At 32.5% G+C, this 24,613-nt stretch overlaps 1 protein-coding gene across 7 annotated transcripts in view; it reads left to right on the top strand.

Annotated features, from left to right (window-relative positions):
* Positions 1-24,613, top strand: part of LOC120769442 — an 83,479-nt gene that overhangs the window by 40,812 nt on the left and 18,054 nt on the right. For 5 of the 7 annotated variants that reach the window (XR_005704845.1, XM_040096430.1, XM_040096426.1 and 2 more), the window contains 4 exons: positions 10,513-11,051; positions 11,244-11,305; positions 22,006-22,153; positions 23,345-23,580. Coding sequence is in view for 6 of the 7 variants with exons in the window: in XM_040096430.1 (XP_039952364.1) it covers positions 11,032-11,051; positions 11,244-11,305; positions 22,006-22,153; positions 23,345-23,580 (466 nt within the window). In the remaining variant the exon portion in view is untranslated. Of the gene's footprint in view, positions 1-10,026; positions 10,366-10,512; positions 11,052-11,243; positions 11,306-12,161; positions 12,375-22,005; positions 22,154-23,344; positions 23,581-24,613 lie in introns of those variants that run through there. The other 2 variants (XM_040096427.1, XM_040096431.1) reach the window with 2 other exon arrangements.

Raw genomic sequence — 24,613 nt, 5'->3', positions numbered from 1 at the left:
TTTGATGAAACTAGAGTCCTCAGCTCCGTTGTCAAGCATCTATTTTGCGACCTTTACTCGATATTGTTTTTCTAAAAGATTCAGGTCTTTTGGAACGAGCGTAACTTTACTATGCTTCATACCCAAAACTTTAACCGAAATGTGTTTAGTTGCGCCATGAAAGATGTTAAAATCCTCTGATGCCAACATGTGGATTTTCAAGCACTGCTCTTTAACTTATTACCGCCATTAACAGAGATAGATGGATGACTCACATCATGCAAGTTTTCGATGACTTCTCGATCTTCACTGAATGCAAATGACTGTATTTTTGATAATGTTCAACGATTTCAAAATTCTTATTTTGGAATTATGGAAAAATTTTGTTTCTACAAGACTCGATTGGCATATTTTGTCAAAAAATACTCGTGAATTACGTCGTCTGAGCCAGAGTAGATATACAGTTTTAGAGTGCATGCACCTACAGAGAAGGGGGCATAACTCTCGTCAACAGAGCAGTAATACAGGGCTGGAACGAGTATAAAGGTTTTCCTAACCTTCTTAGCCTAATCAAAATAAGCCTCCTTTTGAGCATTTTCTAATTAGGCGCCCTTCAAAGCAAATTTATGTAAGCTTGTAACACTATTGCTCATAGAGGCTTCTCTAAAATGTATCCCAATCGTCTCAGGAAATGGTTCTGTTATTTTTCTATTCAAAAACGACGACTTTTCCCTCATGAATCCTAATGAACCGAGACAAGTAATTTAACATTTAAGAAGCTGGTGTGAACAACAGAGAACTTACTTCTTCATAGCAACAGCAAAATTATCTCTATTGTTATGCTACTTGCTCTCATATATTTGAAATTATTAAAAATGGAGTATCAAATTTTGAGCTCGAAAGATTTGAAGATCCAAGTCGCGTCATATTTATACTGATCGTAACCATATTATGATAGCATAGCTGAAATATTTTAATATCCTTTCATATTATAATCACGCTCAGTGAACCCTTGCAACATAAAAGAATAATAAAAGTAAAAATAATATAATAAAAACAGGTTATGTAGTCTCAACAAGAGCTTTTTTAGTAATAGAGAAATGTGCCCAAAAACTATTAAAGTTTCAACATGGTTTGTTAGAAGGAAAGGTCGGAGGATGATGTACCCGAAAATCGTAAATAAAACGAAAAATATTTAAATATTAATCAATATTTATTTTGTTGCCTTCAAAGCATAATCCCCACCAGATGTAATAAACTTATGCCAACGATTTTTTCAGTCTTCGAAACACTTTTCGTAGCACTTTTTGGGATGGCCTTCTGCTCTTTCAGCGAATTTTGTTTTATCTCTTCGTTCGAGTAAAATCGTGTTTCACGGAGCGACAATTTCAGCTTGGGGAGCAAAAAAAAATTGCGTTTTGGCTTTAAATTCGTTCAAAATCGTGGTTTGATGCGATGGTGCATTATAATCGTGTAAAATTCATGAATCCGGCCGTTTTCGACAGATGTCAGTTGAAGGTCGTCCAGAACGAAGCATGTGTTTAATGTCATTGAAGCCTTTGTACCACTTGTAGACTTGTGTTTTTGATAAAACTAAATTACCATAAGCCTTTTCCAATATTCGCAATGAATTTGCACACAAAATTTGGTTAGAAATACAAAATTTGAGACAATTTCTTTGTTCGATATTTCTATCCATTGAAAAAATCGCAACGCACTACTGAGGTGTACCGATTTAAGCAGCTGCTGTAAACAAACTGTTTGACAGATCGCGCTCATATTTGGCAGAGTAATTAAGGACGGTCTTACCAACTTATGAAAATAGATTTTTTTAAAAATCATTTACTCGGGGAATTTAATTACAATTTTGTGATACTTTTTTGTCACAGTGTATATATAAATGATCAACGTGACGAGCTGTGTTGATTTAGCCATATCTGTCTTTCTGTATATACTCGAAATAGTCTCTCAGCTTTTAGAGATCGCTCTGAAATACTCCAAGAGAATTCACATTTGTTAGAACCTATCGATATCGAATCATGCAAGCTGGCCGTTGAAAACCAATTCTTCTTAAAGAAAACTGTTTTATTTCACAAGATATTTCGACAAAAATTAGCATAGATTATTGATAATTACAGTATATAACTGTCATATAAACTAGGTTATCAGAATCAAGATAAATATCTTCATGACGATTTTTTTTTTTTTAAGCAACCTTAATTCGACTGTAAGGTTGTTTATATCATACAACGTTGGTAGGAGCAAAGCATTTTTCGTTGCTTTCAAAACAGTCAGTTATTTTTTCAGATTTATAGCAGTATAGATATAGTTGCTATAAGAAATACAACAGCTAGCTTTGGTATTGCTGAAAATAAAGTTTTTTGCTTCTTTAATTTATTATTTACTTTTTCGTTAATCAACTGTTCGCACAATTTCAAATTGATAGTTTGTTGACACGAATCACCCTGTATATTCATACATAGCTATTATTTTTGCGTTTTGTTTTTATTGCCAATTTCTTGTTTTTCCACTTTCTTGTTGGACAATGCCGGATGATGACGCAAAAACTTTAAACGCATCAATAAACCCACAATATGTACCTATATACCGGGTGTTCCAATAAGAATGATACGATTTCTTTTCAAGACAGAAATACACTAATTGTTAAGGAAATTATTTAATGTGAAGTACAATCAATATAATTATTTAAGTTATGTATAAAACATGATTTAAATGGTCTTCAGGACTTTTCTTGCAGGAACGAATTCGATGCACTCAATTTTCGAGTACCTTTTCTACTAAATCAAGTTTGACTTCTAAAGCTTGAAAAGAGACTGGTTTATTGCTAGAGACCAATGACTTCAAATAACCCCACAACAAGTTGTCTAATCTTGTTAAGCCACAACTTCTTGGAAGCCATTCAATGGCACAATTTCTTGAAATAATCGAAACTCCAAAATTTTCTCACAATAATTCCGTTGTTTCGCGTGCTGCGTGGCACGTAGCCTCGCCTTGTTGGAAGCAGATGTTGTCAAGATCAACTTCTTCCAATGGCGGCCATAAAAAGTTGGTTATCATCGATCTATACCGCTCTCCATTGACAGTAACGTTTGGTATCACCAGCCTCTTTTCGAAAGAAGTACGAACCGATGATTCCACCAGACTAAAACCTACAGCAAACTCCAAACTGTCAATTTAGGTGCAAGAAAATTACAGATCATGAGTTATTAAAAATGTCGAAATGACACTCATCAAATCATATCATATTGGAAACCCCGTTACATATATACTAATTATACATATACACTATGCACATAGCGTCCACAATAATATAAAGTTATTATTATATGATTTGCTTTTTTTGAGTTATGCTATTTTATAGCTAACAACCTACATTTGTCATGCGTAGAAATGCTGTTTATTGCTTTAGCTTACATACGTACAAGTGTGTATGTGTGTGGGCAGACATTTGTATATTTATTCAATGCACACAATTGTTGCAATTATTGCATGATAGCCGAAATGAAATTGCCAGGTTAATAGTTTGATTGCTACTTGGCAGTGATTTTGTGTTTTCCTACAAACACATTATGTATGCACTTACACTTAAACATGTGTAGATATATACATAAGTACAAACGTGTATATTAATTTTTGTGAACACTTTAAAATATAAACACGCAAGCAGAAAAATGCAAAAAAAAAATAAAAATTTTAAGAGATGCGCATTGAATTGGAAAATATATGAAAATATATTTTTTTCTGATTTTAAAAACTAAAAATTAATTTTTGAATTACTTGTGGTATACGTGTTATGTAACTGGCGAGCCGAAAAGAAATAACTCTCTAAATATTTGTATTTTAAATTAAGTGCTATAGTATACAAGTAACACTCATTATATAAGGGCAGTCCAATAAAAATACTTACAGAAAAATCGAAATATTGGATCCAGCGGTTTTCCAAATTATTTCACAAGTCCGTAAAGTTGAAGGCGTGAACCGGTGGAGAAGCGGGGTTTATTCGCCAAATGGCCCTATTGCTACTAGGGGAATGTGGTCTATTGCGCTCTCTTCTATTATCACAACAGTTCTTTAACGCAGCCGAATCAAAGAGGATAAATAAATCTCATGAGTTAATGGTTGTAATTTGTGCACTCAACGGACTCATTTGCCCGATAGCCTGACTCTTTTTTCTTGAGGTTGTGAAACAATCAAGGAGTATGTGCGCTGGTAGTCACCTAATCTATAAATGACACAATGTAGCCTTCAGTAACTTGTATAAAACTCCACAAGCCGCTTTAATTTGCTTTTAGTAAGAACGATTAGTTTTTTGAACTGTTCTGTATCCAACTTTCCTAGAAATTGCTTCACCTGTCTGTACTTTTTCCAAGTAGCGATTTCTACTAGCACTTTCCACTTTCCGTAGCTCCTCCCGTAAAGTGTAGGGGCCCACAGCGAAAAACAGTTCCGGTCCTATCGGACTAGTTGCCGCAACCTATCTCGCCAGGAGATCGATTTGCTCATTTCCACTATTACCCAGAAATCGTTATTTTTGTGGCAACGCTGTAAAGTATTTTTATACAATCCAGTACAATTGATGATTTGATTTCAATGGACGAAATTTTCTGAAGGTTCTCTTGACTATTACTGAGAGTAACAACCCGTTCCCCGGGATTTTTTCCCTAGAATAATCTCTGCATATCTGCTAATGATGTAGACCTAAGTTTGAAAAAGGCTTGGATACTTGCCCAAAGGTAGGTAGGTAGGTAGGAGTGCAGCCTGTTATCTATCGGGCTCAGTTAGCACTTGATGTGCCATTCTGATACACTCCTGTATCTGCTATTACGTTTCACCTTCTCTCTTTGAGGTGTTTTGAGGTTTCGATGAAACTACTTATGTCTGATATGCTTTTAGTGGAAATCCATTCAAGGTTTGGTGCTTGATGGATTCCAAGTGTTTTGTGTCGGATCTGTGCTAGGGCTAGGTATTCAAGTGGGAAATTGTTTCCTTGTTCCCAGCTATTCCACAGCCTCGGCAGATGTTGTTGTAGGGCATACTCATTTTGGACGCATGTTCCCCAAATGGCCAGTGCCCTGTTGTGGTAGCTGTTATTCTGTAAATACTTTTTCTTGACCTATTTAATAAGTCATTGGTTCTTTTCCGGTCATATGTTGGCCATAATTGTTTAGTTATGATGCATTTTGTAATGTTTTTCCACCTGTTATTTGCAACTTGTTGAAATTGTCTATTGATCTCTCTTTTGATCGATTCTAGCGTGCTTGGTATTAGCTCCGCCTCTGATTCGTTGAGGAAAGCTCCTGCCTTTGCCGATTCGTCTGCTTTTTCGTTACCGAAAATGTTGCTGTGGCTGGGAACCCAGATCAAGTCTAGTTGGAGCTTGTCTTTTATTGAGCTTAGTGCTCTCTTGCAGTTGTGAACTATACTGGAATTTGTCATGGGTGAAGACAAGGCCAGGAGCGCCGCCTGGCTATCCGTAAATGTAGTTGCTTTATGTATATTTTCTTAGTTTTCTAATAGAACTTCGCAGGCTTTTTTTATGCCAAGTACTTCTGTTTGGAAGATGCTAGCCGAGTTCGGTAGACGTATAGAGAGAGATATGCCTAGATTAGCGGAGAATACCCCCGTGCCTACTGCGCAGTCTATTTTGGACCCGCCCAAAGGTACTGACATTTTGAAGTGTGGCTTCATTCTCAGTAGCAAGGGTCACCTGTGGGCAAACAATTTATGAAAAAGTACGCGTGGTCCACCCTCCAATAAGTTTAATGTACATATCTCCTAAACCACTAAAGCTTCAGCAACCAAATTCGCCCAGTACAAATAGTATGCAGTGTAAGAACTCCTACTGACAGTGTGAAAATGGATGAAATCGGATGATTACCAGCTCACTCCCAAATTGAACCAAAGCTGTTCAAGCCACTAAGTACTGAATATATGGACCCAATGCTTACAGTATATTTTTTACCGAAAATATCGGTTAATGCTTGAGATATATAATTGAAATTCAAAGAGAATCCTTTCCGGATAGTAGATAGTCGAACTTCCGGGTGATTTTATATCGCATATATCGGTCGATATGTGAGTTATCTTAGTAAAATTGATAGAACGTATTTTTTTATAACGATGTATCTTTGTGCTTAGAATGAACAAATTCGGGTGAAAACTCGCTCTAGACCCCATAAAACTAACAAGCCTTATATATTTAAAGATACTTCTCTAGCTTAAATCCTTACAAGTTGCAGAAGTATGAAATGTTCGATTATACCAGAACTTAGGTCTTCTTTACGTGGTTGAAATAAATTTGTTTAGTAATATCATCTCTGAGGATAGTGATATGATAGCTGTAGTCTCTTCCAAATGACACTCTGTTTCTGAGCGCTTATTACCTTGTTCTTACCATTTCCTGATATATCTAGACCTCTTTGCTGTCATTTCCACAATGATATGGTACGGAGGCAGGTTCAGAGTCAACCGTTAGTCGATGTGGATCACACCGTGTTAATATCAGACAGTAGTGCTCATTATCTTCGCAACCAACAGAACAGTCTTCACATCTTACCTATCGGATTGGCCGGAGTGAAGTTTACTACTTCGACTGTTATTGATATTGGGCTCGTGGTGGATCCCACTTTGATCGGCAGGTCAGTAATGACACAGAAACTCTTCCGATTGCGCTTAATTGGTGGGCTTCAGCTGACCTTTATGGCTCGCTGTTGAGTGATATTGCTGTAATGTGTTCTCTCACCGCTTTATTTTGCCCGGTAGCCTGACACCTTATTTGATTCTAAGCTGAAATTATTTTTCTTTGTTTGATTGATTATTTTTTTATAGCTGCTGTGATCGATATTCAGCCGATTAAGTTAGTATTTGTTATTTAATGCGGCTTTGTTTCACTGTTGTCTTCAAAGATTATATTTTAACATAAAATCTGATAAAGGCGTTTTGATACAATCGCATCAACTAATTTCGAGTTCAGAATTCATATTTGACCGCGGTGGTAAGATGATCTTAAAAAGTTCGCAGAGGCTTAGAGAGATTTTTGCTTACCTTTTTTTTAATTAAGTGGCTTTTGAAGAGTCTTAAGTTCATGACTTGCTTAGCATTTTTGAATACAGTTGCTTCAAAATTATCGTACAAAGTTTCAGTTTTTACCTTTTTGTAAAGAGATACGAGTATACCCTACTCTTTACTTCAGCAGCGCTCTTAGTTTTTTCGCGCTTGCAATTTGCTTAGCCCTGAAATATAACAACCATATGTGGTGTATAATTTTGAAATAATCACCGTGTCAGATTGCCGCCGGCGTAATATATTTTTGACATACAAAAATTCAAATTATCTCCACCTTTTAACTTTGAATTTCAAATCAGTTTTTTATGAACCGCCTCTTTGTGCATTGAATTTGGAACATCTTAGCTTTGTGTTTTACTTACTTTACCAAAATTTTATTAGCTCTTTGTGTTGTTAATTTGCGAAGTCGCGCTTAAACTGGTTTTTGCGCGAAATCCGTAGATGCTGTGGCCTCTTTTGCGGTAATAAAAACTATTAACTGAAAGACTAAACAAATGATTATGGAATCATATAACATAAATAAATTTTTTATTGCCAATTGATTTGAATTAAAATTTAACTAGTTTAAAAATTAATTAAAGTGTTCTTTTATATTATTCCAAATGCGAAAAGCTTTTTTAGTAGACTTATAATAACATACATATATCAAATATAAAATATAAGCTACAGCTTACGCCTAAAATTATACCTCATTTTATAAGCCTTCTAGCACATTCAGTTATTTTACCTGTTAATTGGTAAGTCATTTCGAGAAATCATTTTTGCCGTAGTTGCTCGATCATGCCATCCAGCACGATTTAATCGCTCTTTCATGGAGTGAGCGGAGTTCGTTAACTCTCAAAACTACATCAGATGTGTACATATACTTACTCGTACTTGAAAGTACATATGTACGCTCTCACTCGTTTTGGCACCACACTTCTGTCTGCGCAGTGGGCCGGTGTCGTCGTAAATGCATATAAAATGTGATGTCGTTCAAATAATAGAATGTTCTAGAATTAAAAGGAATTTATTCTTACGAATTAATTATTTTTATTCAAGCAAACATTTCAAACAATTAAGGAAATATTTTTTGTTCCATAATATGAAAAAAAATACATTTTTAATTGTCTTTCTGAAAACATATGTTACTCAAGGCAATGATTGAGTATGATTTAAATTTGTAAAAAAAAATCGAGTACCCTTTATTTTAGATGACGGGTTTCACAGTCTATGAATTCTATTTGTTACACCTGGGCATGACATACAAGCAGTATTGAGAAATTGGTATTTTATAAGAAGTTTAATGAGGCCTGTTGCCTATAATTTCTAGCACTACATCTTGATGAAACATTTTTCTGCCGCCATTAGCGATGATTGTTTACAAGTCATGACTGTAACTTAGATGGATAGATTGATAGAAAATTGAGCTTGCTGGGCGCGACTGAGGTGATATGATCTCTGCCCACGTAAAAAGAGCCTAGAGCCTTAAGCCCGATCCTTAAAATTGGTGGGCAATCTAGAATCAGGTGTTCTAGAGTTTTCTGTTCCATGGCACAAAACCGCCGGTTTGCCCATGTTGGACAAGTGCCTCCTGAGCCTGCAGTGCCCTGTATAGAGCGCGACAAGGAAGCGGAATTTGCCTCGGGTGAGGTTACTCATTTCTTTTAACTTGGCAAGGTTGTACCCTCCCAGTAATAGGTTAGCGTGGCGCATTCCTGTTGCCTGCTGTCAGTGCCCTTCTCTCACCACTTTCTCCTCCGTGCGGAGTAACACCTTTATAGATTGATTTCTGCATAGTGACTTATAGCAAAGCTTTCTGCTCGAAAGATGCTCGGAAAACGTTCCATTGGTAGGAATAATTTGGTATGTCGTCCCACAATGCCTGCTCCAATGTCTTCCGGAAGCGAATTTTTACTGAGTCTGCGGCCTCATTATCGAGTATCTTACTGTAGGAATCCCAGATATTTACAGCGTAGTCTTGCCAATGCGGCGCAAGTGCATAAGAGATGCTCCATTGTTTCCCTGGTGCCCCCTCTCTAAACTATTTCTCGGTATAATACGGTTATAGAATGTTCATCTTAAAAATGTCATGGTTAGAAGCGTTGTGCGGATTTCAGTAACATCTTACTGGAACCATTTAACATTTGGACGATTGATATTGTCATAAGGAACTACGTTCGGTCTATTTTTTGGGCATTTTTTCGAACAATTAAGAGTCATTTTTCAAGGCTTCTCTGTTATAATACTACAACATAGATCGTTGTACAAAATCCCATGGCGACTTCAAGTGCCTGTTGGATTTTTAAATTTAGAACTTACCACACCCGTTAATAGAGCAAATTGTTCTTGAATAATAATAATACCCTCCAGTTAGTGGTTATCAGAAAGATTTTCTCCAACATAACTCCTAATACGCTATTCACCAAGTAACTCTCAGTTAAAATAAAATTTAACACCGATTTCTTTTGCATCGCTACACTGTACCGCCTCTCTGCACGTTGAATGAATTGCGCGTTAGCCTTACTGCTGTTGTCACTCTCGCAGACGCGGCGACGCTATATTTACACAAATGCAACATTTTACCACTTACTAGCTTTATTGGGAGCACATCAAGTGCTTAGCAAATATATTGGAGTTGCTCGCCGAATGACTTCACTTACAACACAGCGCCATAAAAAACGAAACGAACTGTTGATGTGAAGTGATGAGAGAGCAATGGCAAAAAGGGCGATAGCAAAACAATGTACTCAAAAGCAATAACAATGTAAATATGGATTAAAAACAAGATAATGCCAGTTGTAGCTTATCAGCGCAAGAACTGAGGAATGCAGGCACAAAAGCGAACAAAAGAATGTTGTGACCGCAGAAAGTGAAAGAGTTGAGGCGAACCGGTGCCAACACCGGCAATGCGCTCACGCGAAAGACTTGCGAGCGCCCAAATGGGGAGCAGAGCGAGTTGGCGCCGAGAGCGCGCGCACTACTACTAAATGGGTGCGTACAAGCGCGGCGAAAGCAGTACGAAGCGGCCGAGTCATGTGGACGGTGGACAACAAAGCGCACGTATGCTACAACAACGACAGGCGGTAAGCGACGACGGCAAGCAGCAAACAACAGCTAATTGAATTAATCCCATGAATGAGCTACACGGCGGCATACACATAGCAGACAACAGCAGCAACAATAAAAACAACAAGTGTAAAATTACAGGTGGTAGCCGAAAAACAAATCGACTAGCGTGTGTGGCAAAGACAGCAGCGGCGGCGGCGGCGCGACAGCGCAGTGACGTACAAAAATTGACGAGACTTTTTTCACGAGTGTGTGAGTTTTCGCAGCTACATACATATAATCCTATGTGCGAGTGTGTGTATGTGTTGTCGTGTGTTAAAGCGGCATGTTGACGCCGCGCGCCGACCTGGCAGTATGAAATATTAAATAAAATTTTTTTTCCCCGTATTTTGTTTGCAGTTGAGCTAACGAAGAGCAAAAGCGCCAGCGCGCCACAAAAAGTGTATAGAGAAAAGACTGCGCGCACTTTGTTTTCGTTTGCATTAAGGCTGATAAAAGCCAAGAAAATAGCTAGCTAGGCAGCAAATAAGGCGACTTGATACGACGAAGTGCAAAAGCGTGCTTTTCAAAGTGATTTATGCGCGTATACGTAATAGCGCGTAAGACTAAAGCGGCGAAGAGCCAACGAAAACAACAGCAGCGCCGACGACCACCACCACCACCACGACAATAGCCAGCGCGCAACCACGAATAGCACGTCGTTGGTAGTTAAGTAGGCGCGCCAATAGAGCGCCATAGTCACATAGCTCCGGTGACAACAGTTAGTTACACCAGCGACAGCAGACGCATCGGCAGCTGTTGCGTGCGCTAGTACCAAACGCCGCATTACAACGCACGCAAACGCGTCAGCAAGCGTACGCGACGCTCAAGCGCTTTAACAAGCTATAGGCAGTTAAAAATAAATCTTGCAACGGTAAAATGTGTCGCTGCTGCCAGAGGTGAGTACATGTTATAAAATATTTTGACCATTTTGGCGTGCGCGCTGACACTTTGTTAACGCTTTCTTTCGTATTTCACGCTTGCATTGCAACAATAAAGTTTGTTGATATTTTTCAAGCACTTTTTGTTGTAAAATGTTAGGAAAAAAACAATAAATTAATGATTAAATAAAATTTAATAAAATTATTTAGCTGCTGGGAAGACTTCAAGTGGAATTGCTTCGAGGAGAGATTCTGCTACGATGAGTCAATCGGTGAGTTGATATACATAAATACATTTTTTTTTGATGTTACAAAAAATTAAAGATTTTTTTTTGAAATTTTAAAATAATTAAAAAACATAATAAAAACTGAAAATTAACAAAAAAAATTAAATATGATAAAGAAATTTAAAATTAAAATAATAAAAAAAAGTAAAGAAAATTAAATAAAATTAAAATAATTAAAAAAAAAATAAAAAATTAAAAATTAAGAAATAATTTTAAAATTAAAAAAAAAAATTGTGAAATTTTAAAATTTTATTGTTACAAAAATAGTTTTTTTGAAATTTTAAAATAATTAAAAAATTAATAAAAACTGAAAATTAATAAAAAATTAAATATCATAAAAAAATTAAAATTAAAATAATTAAAAAAATTAAATATAATTAAAAAAAATTAAAAAATTAAATGAAATTAAAAAAATTAAAAATAATTTAAAAATTAAAAAAAATGTGAAATTTTTAATGTTAAGAAAGGTTAAAAAATAATAAAAAAATAAATATAATTATAAAAATTTAAATTAAATAAAGCAAATTAGTGAAATTGTTGAATTTTTTAATGTGTAACAGTAAAAAAATACTTTTTGGTGGAATTTTAAAATAGTTAAAAACATATGTAATAAAAACTGAAAATAATAATAATATAACAAAATTAATAATTATTAAAAAAATTTATTAAATTAAATAAATAATTTTAAAATAAAAAAAATTAAATAGAGTTGAAAAATATCAAAAAATTAAAAACAAATTAAGAATAATTAAAAAAATTAAAAAAAAAAAAAAAGTTTTTTCCCAAAACTACAAAATCAACCAACAGTAAAGCCAAAAAGCAAACGGAAATTCCACAAAAACGGTTTAAGCGTTTGAGTTAATACCGGTCGTAATAATTCGAACGAAAAGTGTACTAAAAACGTGATTAATTAACTTGCAATTTCTAAAAAAATAAGTGATTAATACGGCAAAGTACAAGTCATTACGAGTGTGCTGAGCGTAAAGCGCCGCGCTCTGATAGCCAGCTGACGCACACATTCACGCATAAATTTAAAGCAGCGATCAGCTAGCAGGTAAGCTACAGGTTAGAGTGCTAAAGGAAGTGCATAGGAAGTGGTTAGTTAAATATATAAACATATATACAAGAAAAAAGTATATATATATACATACATACATATGTAAATACACGTGACAAACCTGTAGCTTCAATTACTTGTCTACAGTGAAGCGACGTCATATAGTATGACAAATGAAGACAGTCATATGAAAATGTTAAGCGCAGAAGCCTGTGGCTAATACTGAGATTGCTAGTGTCTATACTCAAAAAATGAAAATAAATATTTTAAAATGTAAACAAAGTAATAATATGTTAATAATTTGCGAAGAATCTGAAATATTGACCGCTGTTTTCTAGTACTTTCGTATATGCTTATGCGATAGTTGTTATTGTAATTATAAACTGATTATTTTCGTAGGCGTTGTGTTAAGAGTTAATGCATATACAATTATTAATTGCGGCATGGAAAATTTAGCGCGGAAAATTGTGCATAATATAGAGAGAATAAACAATAAAAACAAACATAAAAAGTAAAAACAATAAAAACAGACATAAAAAATAAAATGTAACAACTTTTTGTTAAGTTACACAGAACATCGCTAGAATATTATTCTAGTTGTTGTAGCAGCCGTAAATAAAATTAAAAAAGTGTAATTTGTTACTGTGGGTGGTGCAACAAGCGCAAAATAGAATGTTGTATGGAATTAATTATTCAAAATTGTTGTAATCGTTTTTTTTTTATTTTGTTGTTGTTGTTGTAAAATGCAAAATTTACTCACTCACGAATGCAAAATTGATTAAATGTTAAAAATTAGTGCAATTATTTTTTTTTTGGAATAGATTTTAAAACCGTCATGTTTTGTTGTTGTTACAAGAGGCAAACTATTCTCATATACACAAGTAATTCGAAAGTGACTCAACAAACATTTTTTAGTGTTAGAAGCTATGCGGTTAAGAAATTTTTTTTTTATTTTTTTTAAAAAGTTTCTAATTTTTTTTCTAATTTTTTAAAGGCTTTTCAACTATATTTTTTGTAATTTTTTAAAATATTTTTCAATTAAAAAAAATAATAAAAAGGTCGTATTTCATAAAAACTGTGTTCATTTAATTTTTTTAGTAACGAAAAAGTTTATTTTTTTTAAATTTGTATTAATTTTTTACAAAATTAAAAACAATTCGTAATTCAAAAAAATGCTTTTTTTGTAACAAAATTTTTATGTAATTTCAAAATATTTATTCACAACAAAACTTAAAAAAAAGTAATTCCAAACTGTCTTACCCAAAAATTTTATCTGCGAATTTTAAAACCGAGTTTTCGAAAATTTTGTTTTTTTCTTGCAAAAAAAAACACAAATTATTATTAAACATTTTTTGAATATACTGTCTTAAGATACAAATTTTCATAAAAAAATACCTATATTTTTTAGTTAATTTTTGTTTTTGAAATTGTGAAAAAAACTATTTTTTTTAAATCCGTTTTTTCATTTTTTAAAAAAAGTAAAATTATTAACATTATTGAAATTTGTGTAAAAAACTAAAACCGTTTTGATTTTTTTTTAATAATTTTTTTAATTGAAATTAATTTAATTACATTTAAAACTGAATTATTCGAAAATATGGTTTTTGTAAAAAAAATCAATTCTGCATATGTACATATGTATATATGTTCTATCGCTTGAAAAACGAATTGTGAAAAAATTTGGTTAAAATCAGATTTTTTTATTGTGAAAAAATAATATTACAACAATTTTTTAAGATCCTTATTTAATGTTTTAAAAAATTAAAAAAAATTTTAACAAAAAAAAGCGTCATTGAAATTTGTGTAAGAAAATTGTAAAGCTCTTTGAATTTTTTTTTTAATAATTGCTTTTAAAATTTTCAAATCTATTTTAAGTTAATCTGGATTATTCGAAAACTTGGTTTTTTGTTATAAAAAAATTAGAAAATAGAAGTTTGTTTGAAATACGAATTGTGAAAAAATATTAATTTTTTTTGGAATATATCTGTGTTTTGTGTATTTATAAATATTTTGTTTTTTTTTTAATTTTTCAAAAATTTAAAAAAAATACTAAAGATTTTTTGGACAAAAAAAATATACAAAGTAAAATTTTTAAAATAATTGAAATTCGTGTGAAAAAAAACAATTAAAACTTTTTGAAATTTATTTAAATAATTTCTTTTAAATTTTCTAAACTTTTTTTGCAAGTTAAATTAATTTTATCACAATTGTCAATCCTTTTTCCTTATGCCATATCCATAACATATTCGAATGGGTTTATGAACTTTTTCACAAAATTAAATTAAATTAGCCTAATCACTTCACTTCCTTGGAACTTTGCAAAATAATTTTATTTTTTTTTTTGAAAAAACCAACCAAAAATTAAAAACACTACAACTAATTTGTCATATGAATGAAAATGCAACATTTTTTTTATTACGAAAGCCATTTGGCACAATAAATATTACTAACCCATTTATCACTGAACTTCTATTTCGATACGTCAATGTCACGGGTTGCCCAATTTGACGGCATATAAATGAGGTAAAAACAAATTAAGATTAGAAGCGAAGGTCGTAAGTAAGCAATTGATTAGATGAAATTTGTTTTATATACATACATATATGCATACATACATATATAGCATGATAAGTCGTTATGTTCTAAGAGCAATTAAATCGTACGAACGATTATTTTAGTCATTTGTTTGGACTAAATGAATTCCATGGGAATTCTCCGAATATATTTCCATCGTTTATTGCTAAAATCTAAATTTAACGGAGAACTTTCAACGATAGTGTTTAGTAACAGATTAAAGTTAGTACACCTTGACTCACACGCCTTAAGCCATTTAGATGAGCTATACGGTACAAAATCAATTATCTTGGTGGTTTTAAGGCTGGCTCAAGATGCTGCGTGGTTATAAGAAAGCTGCTCCTACATTCATCGTTAAACAACTATAATAACCTGAGCGTCATCCAAGCCTAACCTTACTTGTTCTCTGAAACGGAAGTCATTCAAAATGCCTTCTTCTTCTTTACTGGCGTGGACACCGTTTACGCGGTTATAGCCAATTTAACAACAGCGTGCCAGTCGTTTCTGCTTTTCGCTGTTTGGCGCCGTTTGGAGATTCCAAATGTAGCCAGGTCCTTCTCTACCTTGTCTTTCCAACGGATTGGATGTCTTCCTCTGCTTTCTCCGACGGATACTATGTCTAATACTCTCAGAGCTGGATTGGTTTCATTCATTCGGACAACATGACCTAGCCAGCAGAGCTGCTGTCTCTTAATTCGCTGAACTATATCCATGACGCCGTATATCTCGTACAGCTCATCGTTCTATCGACTGCGGTATTCGCCGTTGCCAAGGCGCAAAGGACCATAAATCTTCCTTTCGAAAACTTCTAAAGCCGATTCAACAGATGTAGTCATTGTCCACGCCGCCGCACTGTATGGCTGGACAGAAATAGTGAGGGACTTGTAGAGTTTGGTCTTTGTTCGTCTAGAGATGACCAAAGTAGATGAAATTATCTACGACTTCGAAGTTGTGACTGTCAACAATGACGTGGAGCTACGCCACGAGTGGGACGACTTGCTTGTTTGATCACAGGAGATATTTCGTTTTGCGCCTTTCACTACCAGACTGATTTGCTTCGCTTCCTTATACAGTCTAAGTAAAGTAGAACTAACGGCGCGGATGTTGAGGCCAATATCAATATCAGCAGCGTTCGCCAGCAGCTGTACATTCTTATATTCTTATAGAATATTGTACTTTCTCGATTCAGCTCTGCAGCTAGAATTATATTCTCGAGTAATAGATTGATGAAGTCACACGCTATGGATTATCTTTGTCTGAAACTTCGCTTGGTATCGAACGGCCCGGAAAGGTCTTTCCGATCCAGACGGAGCTTTTGAGGTTGCTCAACGTTGGCTTACACAGCTGCATTAGCTTTGCGGGGATACCAAGGACAGACATGGCGGCATAGAGGCAGTTCCATTTCGCGCTGTCTAAGGTAGCTTTAAAATCGCGGTAAAGGTGCTGTTGGCTATCTTCCTTTCATGGTTGTTTTACAAGATTTGGCGCATAGTGAAAATCTGGTCGATAGTAGATTTTCCAGGCCTACAGCAACACTGATTAGGTAAATGTGTTTGTTGACAGTGGGCTTCAGGCTTTCACACACTACGCTCGATAAGACTTTATATGCGATATTAAGAAGGCTTTTCCCGCGGTAGTTGACGGATCCCCCTTTTGTGATTTGGGCAGAGGTCACTTAGATTCCAATTATCGGGCAAGCTTTCAACCGACCATATCTTGAAAAGAAGCTGAAACATGCACCTTGTCAGTTCTTTACCGCCGTAGTTGACTAGCTCGGCCGGTAACCCCACTTTGTTGTCCTTTAGCCGTTACCAAGTTGCCTATAATATTAGTGTTAGGTTTAGTTCTCGAATTTTGAGGAAACAATAATTTTAATTCGAAAAACTAAATAGGATTTTAACCCCTTTTTGGCACTTAATTGAGACAATTACTAAATTGTCTTCACTAATAAGCTCAAACACTTTTAATTGACTGATTTATCTAATGGTGTTTAAAGCTAATTAAATCATGATATCAACAGCGACGATAAGAAATAGGAAAATAAGATTTGAGTAACGGAAAAAACATTGAAAGAAAAGCTTATCATAATTAAATGTGAGTCCTCAATGATATTTTCGAGAGCTTTATAGAAAATAAAGTCAAAACGATTACGAAATGTCAAAGTGTCTATTTCAATATATTATGTGTAAATGTAATGGGTATTATTACTGCAAAACAGCTTATACCATAGATAAGGGCTCGCTTGATTGGCTTCTAAGAAACTTACAAAAGATTGAGGGGAGGCATGCTATGGCATAGATAATGATACTACTGTGTAGATAAAAAGTACAGCCTACTGTTTATATTGCTGTGAACTAATTACGCTGTATTCAAGCAAATTATTTTGCAATTAGCGGATAAAAGGGTCACGTGCACGCGAAGTGCGGCCAATGACTTTAAAGATATTTCTTGCTTTCTTTGTTTCTTGAGCTACAGCTATATTGATGAAATCGAATAAATATATACGACAAACAAACAACAAAAGAAAGTCACCATTTACTGTTATATAAAGAGAAAATGCGCCGCCGAAGGTATTTATTGTGCCATTTAGCGTATGCTTACTGTACCCGTAATTCGTTTATTTAGTTAATTGGTTAACACCACTTCGGCAAGAAATTAAGAAGCAAGCAAAAAATTGGCATATAATTACTGCTAAAAATATTACATTTCAACGGCAGCCACAGCAACAACAATAATAAAATTCAGAGTGCAATTATTGCATGTATTGACTTTAGTATGAACGGACATTCTGTAATGTTGGCACAATGAATCACCGTAATGCGTTAAGTGTTGGCAAGACTTCTGTTGTTGTGTATATAATGATTACTATTGTTCTCGCGATTATTGCGGTTTGCTCGTTTGCGTGCAATGATTATTTGCATCTGTAAATGCCTCTTTATTTAAATGTGTATACTTGTGTATGAGCTTCTTGGGAATTATAAGTAAATGAGTGGTTTGTAATGACTTGTACGTGTCGTAGAATTTACATAGCCGATTGAGTTTTCACCAAATCGATTGACGTGATCGAGAACAACGCGGATATTAATACGTAATGTAGTCGGTTTAGAAAATCGCGTGTTCTGTGTGCTCATACTATAAGTACACACAGTACTGAATGCAAAAATGGAACTTATTTCTTTGCTTTTTGAACTTTAAACAATTACTATTTAGTAGTCTTTACAATTTTATGAGGAAAAAGCATTACTTGATTACTGGTTTGATTAAAATATTAACAATTTTTATTTTAAAGTAATCATTGCAACTTTAAAGTTTTTTTGATTACTTTTGATTACAATTAAAATTTTTAGTTTTTAAGGTAATCAATACAATTTTATTAAATAGTCGGATTAAGTAATTGAAATATTGGCAATTAATTTTTCTTTAATTTTGAAGTAATCATTACACTTCAAAAATTTTTTTGATTACTTGCTTAACTAAATATCACGTATATGTAAATAATAGCGGTTATTAAAATTTTTGGTTCTTAAGGTAATCATTACAGTTTTTTAAAGTATTGGACTCTTGATTACTTATTTAATTACAATATTGGTAATTACATTTCTTTTTTTTTTTCAAAGTAATTATTAAAATTTTAAAAAATATTTTATATTTGTGATTACTTGGTTGATTATTTATTTAAAGTATTCTGTTTTGAAGGAATTCATTACAATTTTACAATTTATTTGAGTTTTATGATTTCTAGTTACATTAGTTCGAATATTGTCGATGAAAAATTTTTTTCACAGTTTCTGATTACTTGCTGAATTAAAATATTGGCAATTATTTTTTTTTTATTTTGAAAGTAATCACTACTATTTTCTAAAATATTTAACTTTTGAGTACTTGTTTAGTTAAAATATTGACATTAAAAATTTTTGATTTTTAAGGTAATTATTACAAAAATAAAAAATATTTTTTTTTTCAAAGTAATCATTACAAATTAAAAAATATATTATTTCTGATAACTTGTTTAATAAAAATATTGCCAATTAAATCTTTTTTATTCTAGGAGTAATCACTACTGTTTTATAAAATATATGACTATTCAGTACTTATTTAGTTTAAATATTAGCAGGAAAAATTTAGATTTTCAAGATAATCATTCCAATATTACAAAATATTTATTCCTTTCGATTACTTGTTTAGTTCAAATTTTGAAATTTAGATTTTTATTTACAAAGTAATCATTAAAATTTTATAAAAACAATTTATAGTTTTGATTACATGTTTTATTGAAATATTATTGGTGACAATTTTAATGTTTTCAAACTAAATTATTTTAAAAATATACTCTGTAGACTATACAAAATTAATAGTTGGTAGTCAAAATGTTTGATTTTCCATTACTAGTTTAGTTAAAATATTGGCAATTCGAGTTTTTGTACTTTCTAAGTAGTCATTATAAAATATTTGACTTTTGATTACTTGTTTAGTTAAAATTTTGTTTTTCAAGGTAATCAGTACTTTTATTTCCAACTTATGAATTACTTTAACTAGTATCATATTAAGGTTTGCTTTAATTTCTTGTCTTACTTTTTAATCTCTATCATCTTTGGTTAATGTAATAAATACGATATATTTGTTTTAGACTTTTGGCAATTATTATATAGTAATCATTACAATTTTGTCGAAATATTTGACTTTTGATAACACGTTTTATTAAAATATTGGCATTTACTTTTTTTTTTTAAGTTTAAGGCAATCATTACAATACTTTAATTTGAAACTCAAGAATTACCGTTTTTAATCATTACATTAATTTTTTTGAAATTAATTTTCTCCGTTTCTCTCCTTTTTCGTTAATGCCATAAATACAATATGTTTGTTTATTTTACGATCATTAATCAGTTACGAGTTGGTAATCATTACAATTTAAATTAAAATTTTAAATTTACGTTTTCACAAAACTTTTGTGTGACATTTTTATCTTTAATTAATTATTTGTTGCTGGTAATTATAATTTTTCAAAATGTTTAATTTTGTGTGATTACTTGTTTAAAAATATTTGTAATCATACCTTTTGATTTATAAGGTAATCATTACAAATTAAATTTTTTTTATTATTTGTTTTATTAAACTATTAGTAATTACATTTTTTTATTTTCAAAGTAATCATTACAATTACTTCTACTTTAAAGCTATAAATTTTTGTTATAATAATTATTAATCAATACATTTGCTTTTTTAATGCTTTTGCAGAATTGTCTTTGATTTTTGATTACTTGCTTTATTAAAATATTAGCAATTATGGCACAATGTTTTTATTTTCAAAGTAATCATTACAATTATTTTTTTTCAAACTCATGCATTACTGTTTTATCTCTCCTCTTTTCGTTAATGTCATGATTACAATAAAAAAAGATAAGGTAAAGATAAGGTAATGATTACCATATTGAAAAAACGTTGCCAATGCAGGTTTGTGAAACTGATTTTATGCTCATATCATTTTTCTTTAACAAAATCCTACTACAAATGCTAACAGTAATGTAATAAGTACTTGCCATATATAACAATGCTTAAGGCATTTTTTGTTTTTAACTTAAAATGGTACTTGTTAACTAATATGATAAAGAAATATTAAGTACTTTAGTCACTTACTGCCATTTATATTTCAATACAAGATTCAAGATTTGTTTACCAATTACAATTCAACTTAATTTATTCAAATCTTTGTTTGTTTACTAAACAATTACAATTATCTTTTTCTATAAGTTGTTAAATATATCCCTGAAAATGGTGGTGTTTACAATATGTAATGAAAATGATTACAATATGTAACAAATAACAATACAAATACAAAAATTTAAACACAAAGTCAAAAATGATATTGAAAATTCTACATATTATAAAATGATAGAATTATTTTTATGTAATGAATATTTTAGCTATTTCTTGAATTTTTTGTATAATGATTACATTGGGCTAAATTAAAATTGTTAGAAGAGTCTTATGCTATAAAATATGATTACAGATTACATTTTTTTATAATATGGAACAAAATTAACGGTAATCTGATTTTTATACATCCATTGGATCTGTTGTTTCGAAAGTTTTTGTAATATTCCATTGTTATTGTTTCATGATTAGAGTTTTACTAATGTCTAATCGGTATCTTTGCAACACTTGGTACCTTAAGATATGTTGATAACAATATAAAAAGTTATTTTGATATTTTTTTATTTGTAATCATTTTGGTAATTCAAATTTTTTAAATTACTTTTCCGATTACATTTTGGTAATTAATTTTCTTAAACTACTTTTACGATTACATGCAGCATTACATACTTTTATTCGGCAAAAAGGCTTACTAAATAGTCTAGCATATATTTTTATTAGTATTTTAAGTGCCTAGTAAGTAATTACTTTATAATTACGTAACGGTTATATAAAAGAAATTTCCTGTGAACCATAACCATGTCGATAACAATATAAAAAGTTATTTTGGATTTTTTTTCTATTTGTAATCATTTTGGTAATTACAATTTTTTTAATTACTTTTCCGATTACATTTTGGTAACTAAATTTTTTAGTTACTTTTAAGGTTAGGTACATTTATGATTGCATACTTTTGTTCGCCAAAAAGGTGTACTCAGTAGTTTTGGTTAGATTTTATATAAGTATTTTAAAAGGCTAGTAAGTAGTTACATACTTTATAATTGCGTAATGATTACATAATCATGATTGTGATTACATAATAACAAGTTTCTTAGATATGTACATGTATAATTTTACCTTTGAAATACAACCCAACACATTTTTGAAATTTTTTCTAAATATGAATATGATGTAATCACATTAATATGCAAGTAATGGAAATGTAATAAGTTCGTCACGAATGCTAATTTTATTTAAAATCGTGATCAATTCATGCACGTAAAATACTTAATTATGACATTTACTTAATTGTTAATCAATTCTTTTGTAATAAAATGTAATAATCAAACAAGTAATCAACAAATACTTACAGTACTTAAACTGCAACATAAATATAATTATCACTTTCATTTTCTTTCAGCGAACTACAATCCCGAAGAGGATACGGACTACATGTCAATGCAGAAGAATGGCAGTGCCCTCAGTCATATACAAGTGTCGGATAACAACAATTTATCGGTGCCGATCTGTAATCAACCATTGCGACGTGACGCTTCCGGCATTATGAGGTACACGCGCGCGGCAATTTTTGCTCCTAAGGTGGAGCATTCTGACGTTGATGCACACCTTTTTCCGTATTCCATGCATAAGATATTGTCACACCTTTTTACGTTAGCCTGAGAAGCGGCAAAACAAAAGAAATGACTTTTCTTTTCTTATCTTTAGAGTATATTGCCCCAAATCTGAAAATAGAAACGCAGTAATCGGTTTTTACTATTTTTGTACATGCCCAAAGAAATTTTGTTTGTTGAGTCACCAGTATTTGGTCTCAAATTATTCTATAAAAAACTGAGATTAAAAAAAGTTGAGCTCAATGAGCTTTTTTGGCATAACCGTTACATATTCTGTTCTCGTTACATATTCTGCTATAGCACCAAAATGTATAGCATATTTAAGGCGAATCGCGCTATTTTTGGAACTTCCGTGCAGTTTCCAAGCCTTTTTTTCTAATTATTACATGGTTTTTAATTATTTTTATGCAAAATTGAAGCTTTAAGCTCTTAATACGCTTTCCATTATCGCGCTAAGACACATTATGCACTTGTACGACACTTATTTGCCCATCGAGGACATACTTTTATCTTACTCTCTATTTTTCTTTTTGTTTCTCTCTACTTTTCTCACTTGGTATCTCTGTATCTCTCTTTCTTTCCCTTGCTATTTCTTCCAAATTCATTAATTTCTTTAAAAATCCACATTCCAGCAATGCAAAAATACGCGAAGAAAAATCAACGAGGTCATATCTCCTATATTGCTCTCTCTCTTTTTTTCTCTTCCTGCCTTTTCATACATCTTCTACGCCCAACACCTCCTTAAATGCTTTAATTTTTCATACCGTGCGAAAATAAACGAGGAAGAATCATCCAGAAATACCACCTATCTCTCTTTCTATTTCTGTTTTTCTCTCTTCGTATCTCTTCAACACTCATTAACTCCTTAAAACCCGTTCATATTTTCTAGCAAATCAAAGATATACGAAGAAAAATCACTGTAGTCATACCACCTATATTTCTCTCTTTCTCTCTTGCTTTCTCTCTTTCTGCCTCTTGATATCTTTTCTACGCTTATTAAGTCCTCAAAAATCCTTCATATTTCCAAGAGGAAGAATCGTCGAAGTCATACCACCTATCACTCTCTCTCTCTCTCTTGGCATCACTTCAACACTCATTAACTCCTTAAAACAACTTCATATTTTCCAGCAATGCAAAGATACACGAAGAAGACTACCGCCGCGAAACACAAACGAACGTGCCGATGTTGGGTCCCGAAATATTGGCTGTTTTTGCAAATTCACAAATCTTCCAAGATCATCAACCGACCAAAATGACACGCATCAGCACGAAGACTTTCCTTGCCGGCATACACTCACCCAACAAGGAAGTGCCGACAACGCCGCGTGAAACCGAACAGGATCGGCTGCTGCGACGTTTGGAAGGTAATAACAACAACAACAACAGCTACATCGTCAATCACCAACATCACAATCGTCTCAATCATTACGAAAATGATGATGACAATGATGAGTACGATGATGACGCACAGCCACATCATCCGCTTAAACGTCCCTCGCGTAAAATTAGCATCGGTAGTGGTACACATGTGGGTAGTGGTAACAGTAGTAGTAGTAGCGGTGCGACCGGCCAACACAAGGTCAAATTTTATCTAGACTGATTAGACAAAGAAGAGAAACAAAAAAATAAAAATAAACAAAAGTGGCTCACTAATACTAATGCAATGGCGTACCAGGAATTAATAATTTTAGCGTTGCCATCTATTTATAATTTATTTTTGAGTATTTTTGTGCGTGAAAGTTTTTGTACTTAACAAATAACCTGCCACAATACAAACACACATACTTATATATAGATGTAGAAGTATATAGAATTATGTACATTGACACTTATCAAGAAATATATATATATAGCCATAGTATTATGCTTTGTATTTATTAGCTTTTATTGTAATGAGTATTACTAATGTTACTGTTATTATGATTTTCAATATTATTCTATAACTATTACTTAATATTATTTATACATATATAGCATATACATATATACATATACTAGTATTTATCAAAATGCTTATTTTTAGCACACTGCTATTATTTATATGTAAGCAGCCTGTACATAGTTGCATAAATAGGCGTTTGATACTGCATGACCAAATGTGTCAAGCATTCGGTCGGCCCTGGTTCGGTTCACAAGCCCACTTACATATGTACATACATACAAACATTCGCACGTATCTATATATGCGCTATGTATTTGCGTATTCCGTAAGCGTACGTCTCGGTGCGACAATAAGTCAAATGGATACTTAAAAAAGTAGTATTAAGTAACGCTAAGCAGTAATTAAGTTTGTTGGATAAAAAGAAATTACAGAAAATAAAAAAATTTAACGGCTTCCTGTGATTATGTAACAATAAGCAAAAAAGCAATTGCAAACATCATGTGTCGTAAACGGGG

Source organism: Bactrocera tryoni, chromosome 2 (assembly GCF_016617805.1).
Source record: "Bactrocera tryoni isolate S06 chromosome 2, CSIRO_BtryS06_freeze2, whole genome shotgun sequence".
NCBI lineage: Eukaryota > Metazoa > Arthropoda > Insecta > Diptera > Tephritidae > Bactrocera > Bactrocera tryoni.
The sequence above is the reverse complement of the archived record's forward strand: the minus strand, read 5'-3'. Positions and strand labels throughout refer to the sequence as shown.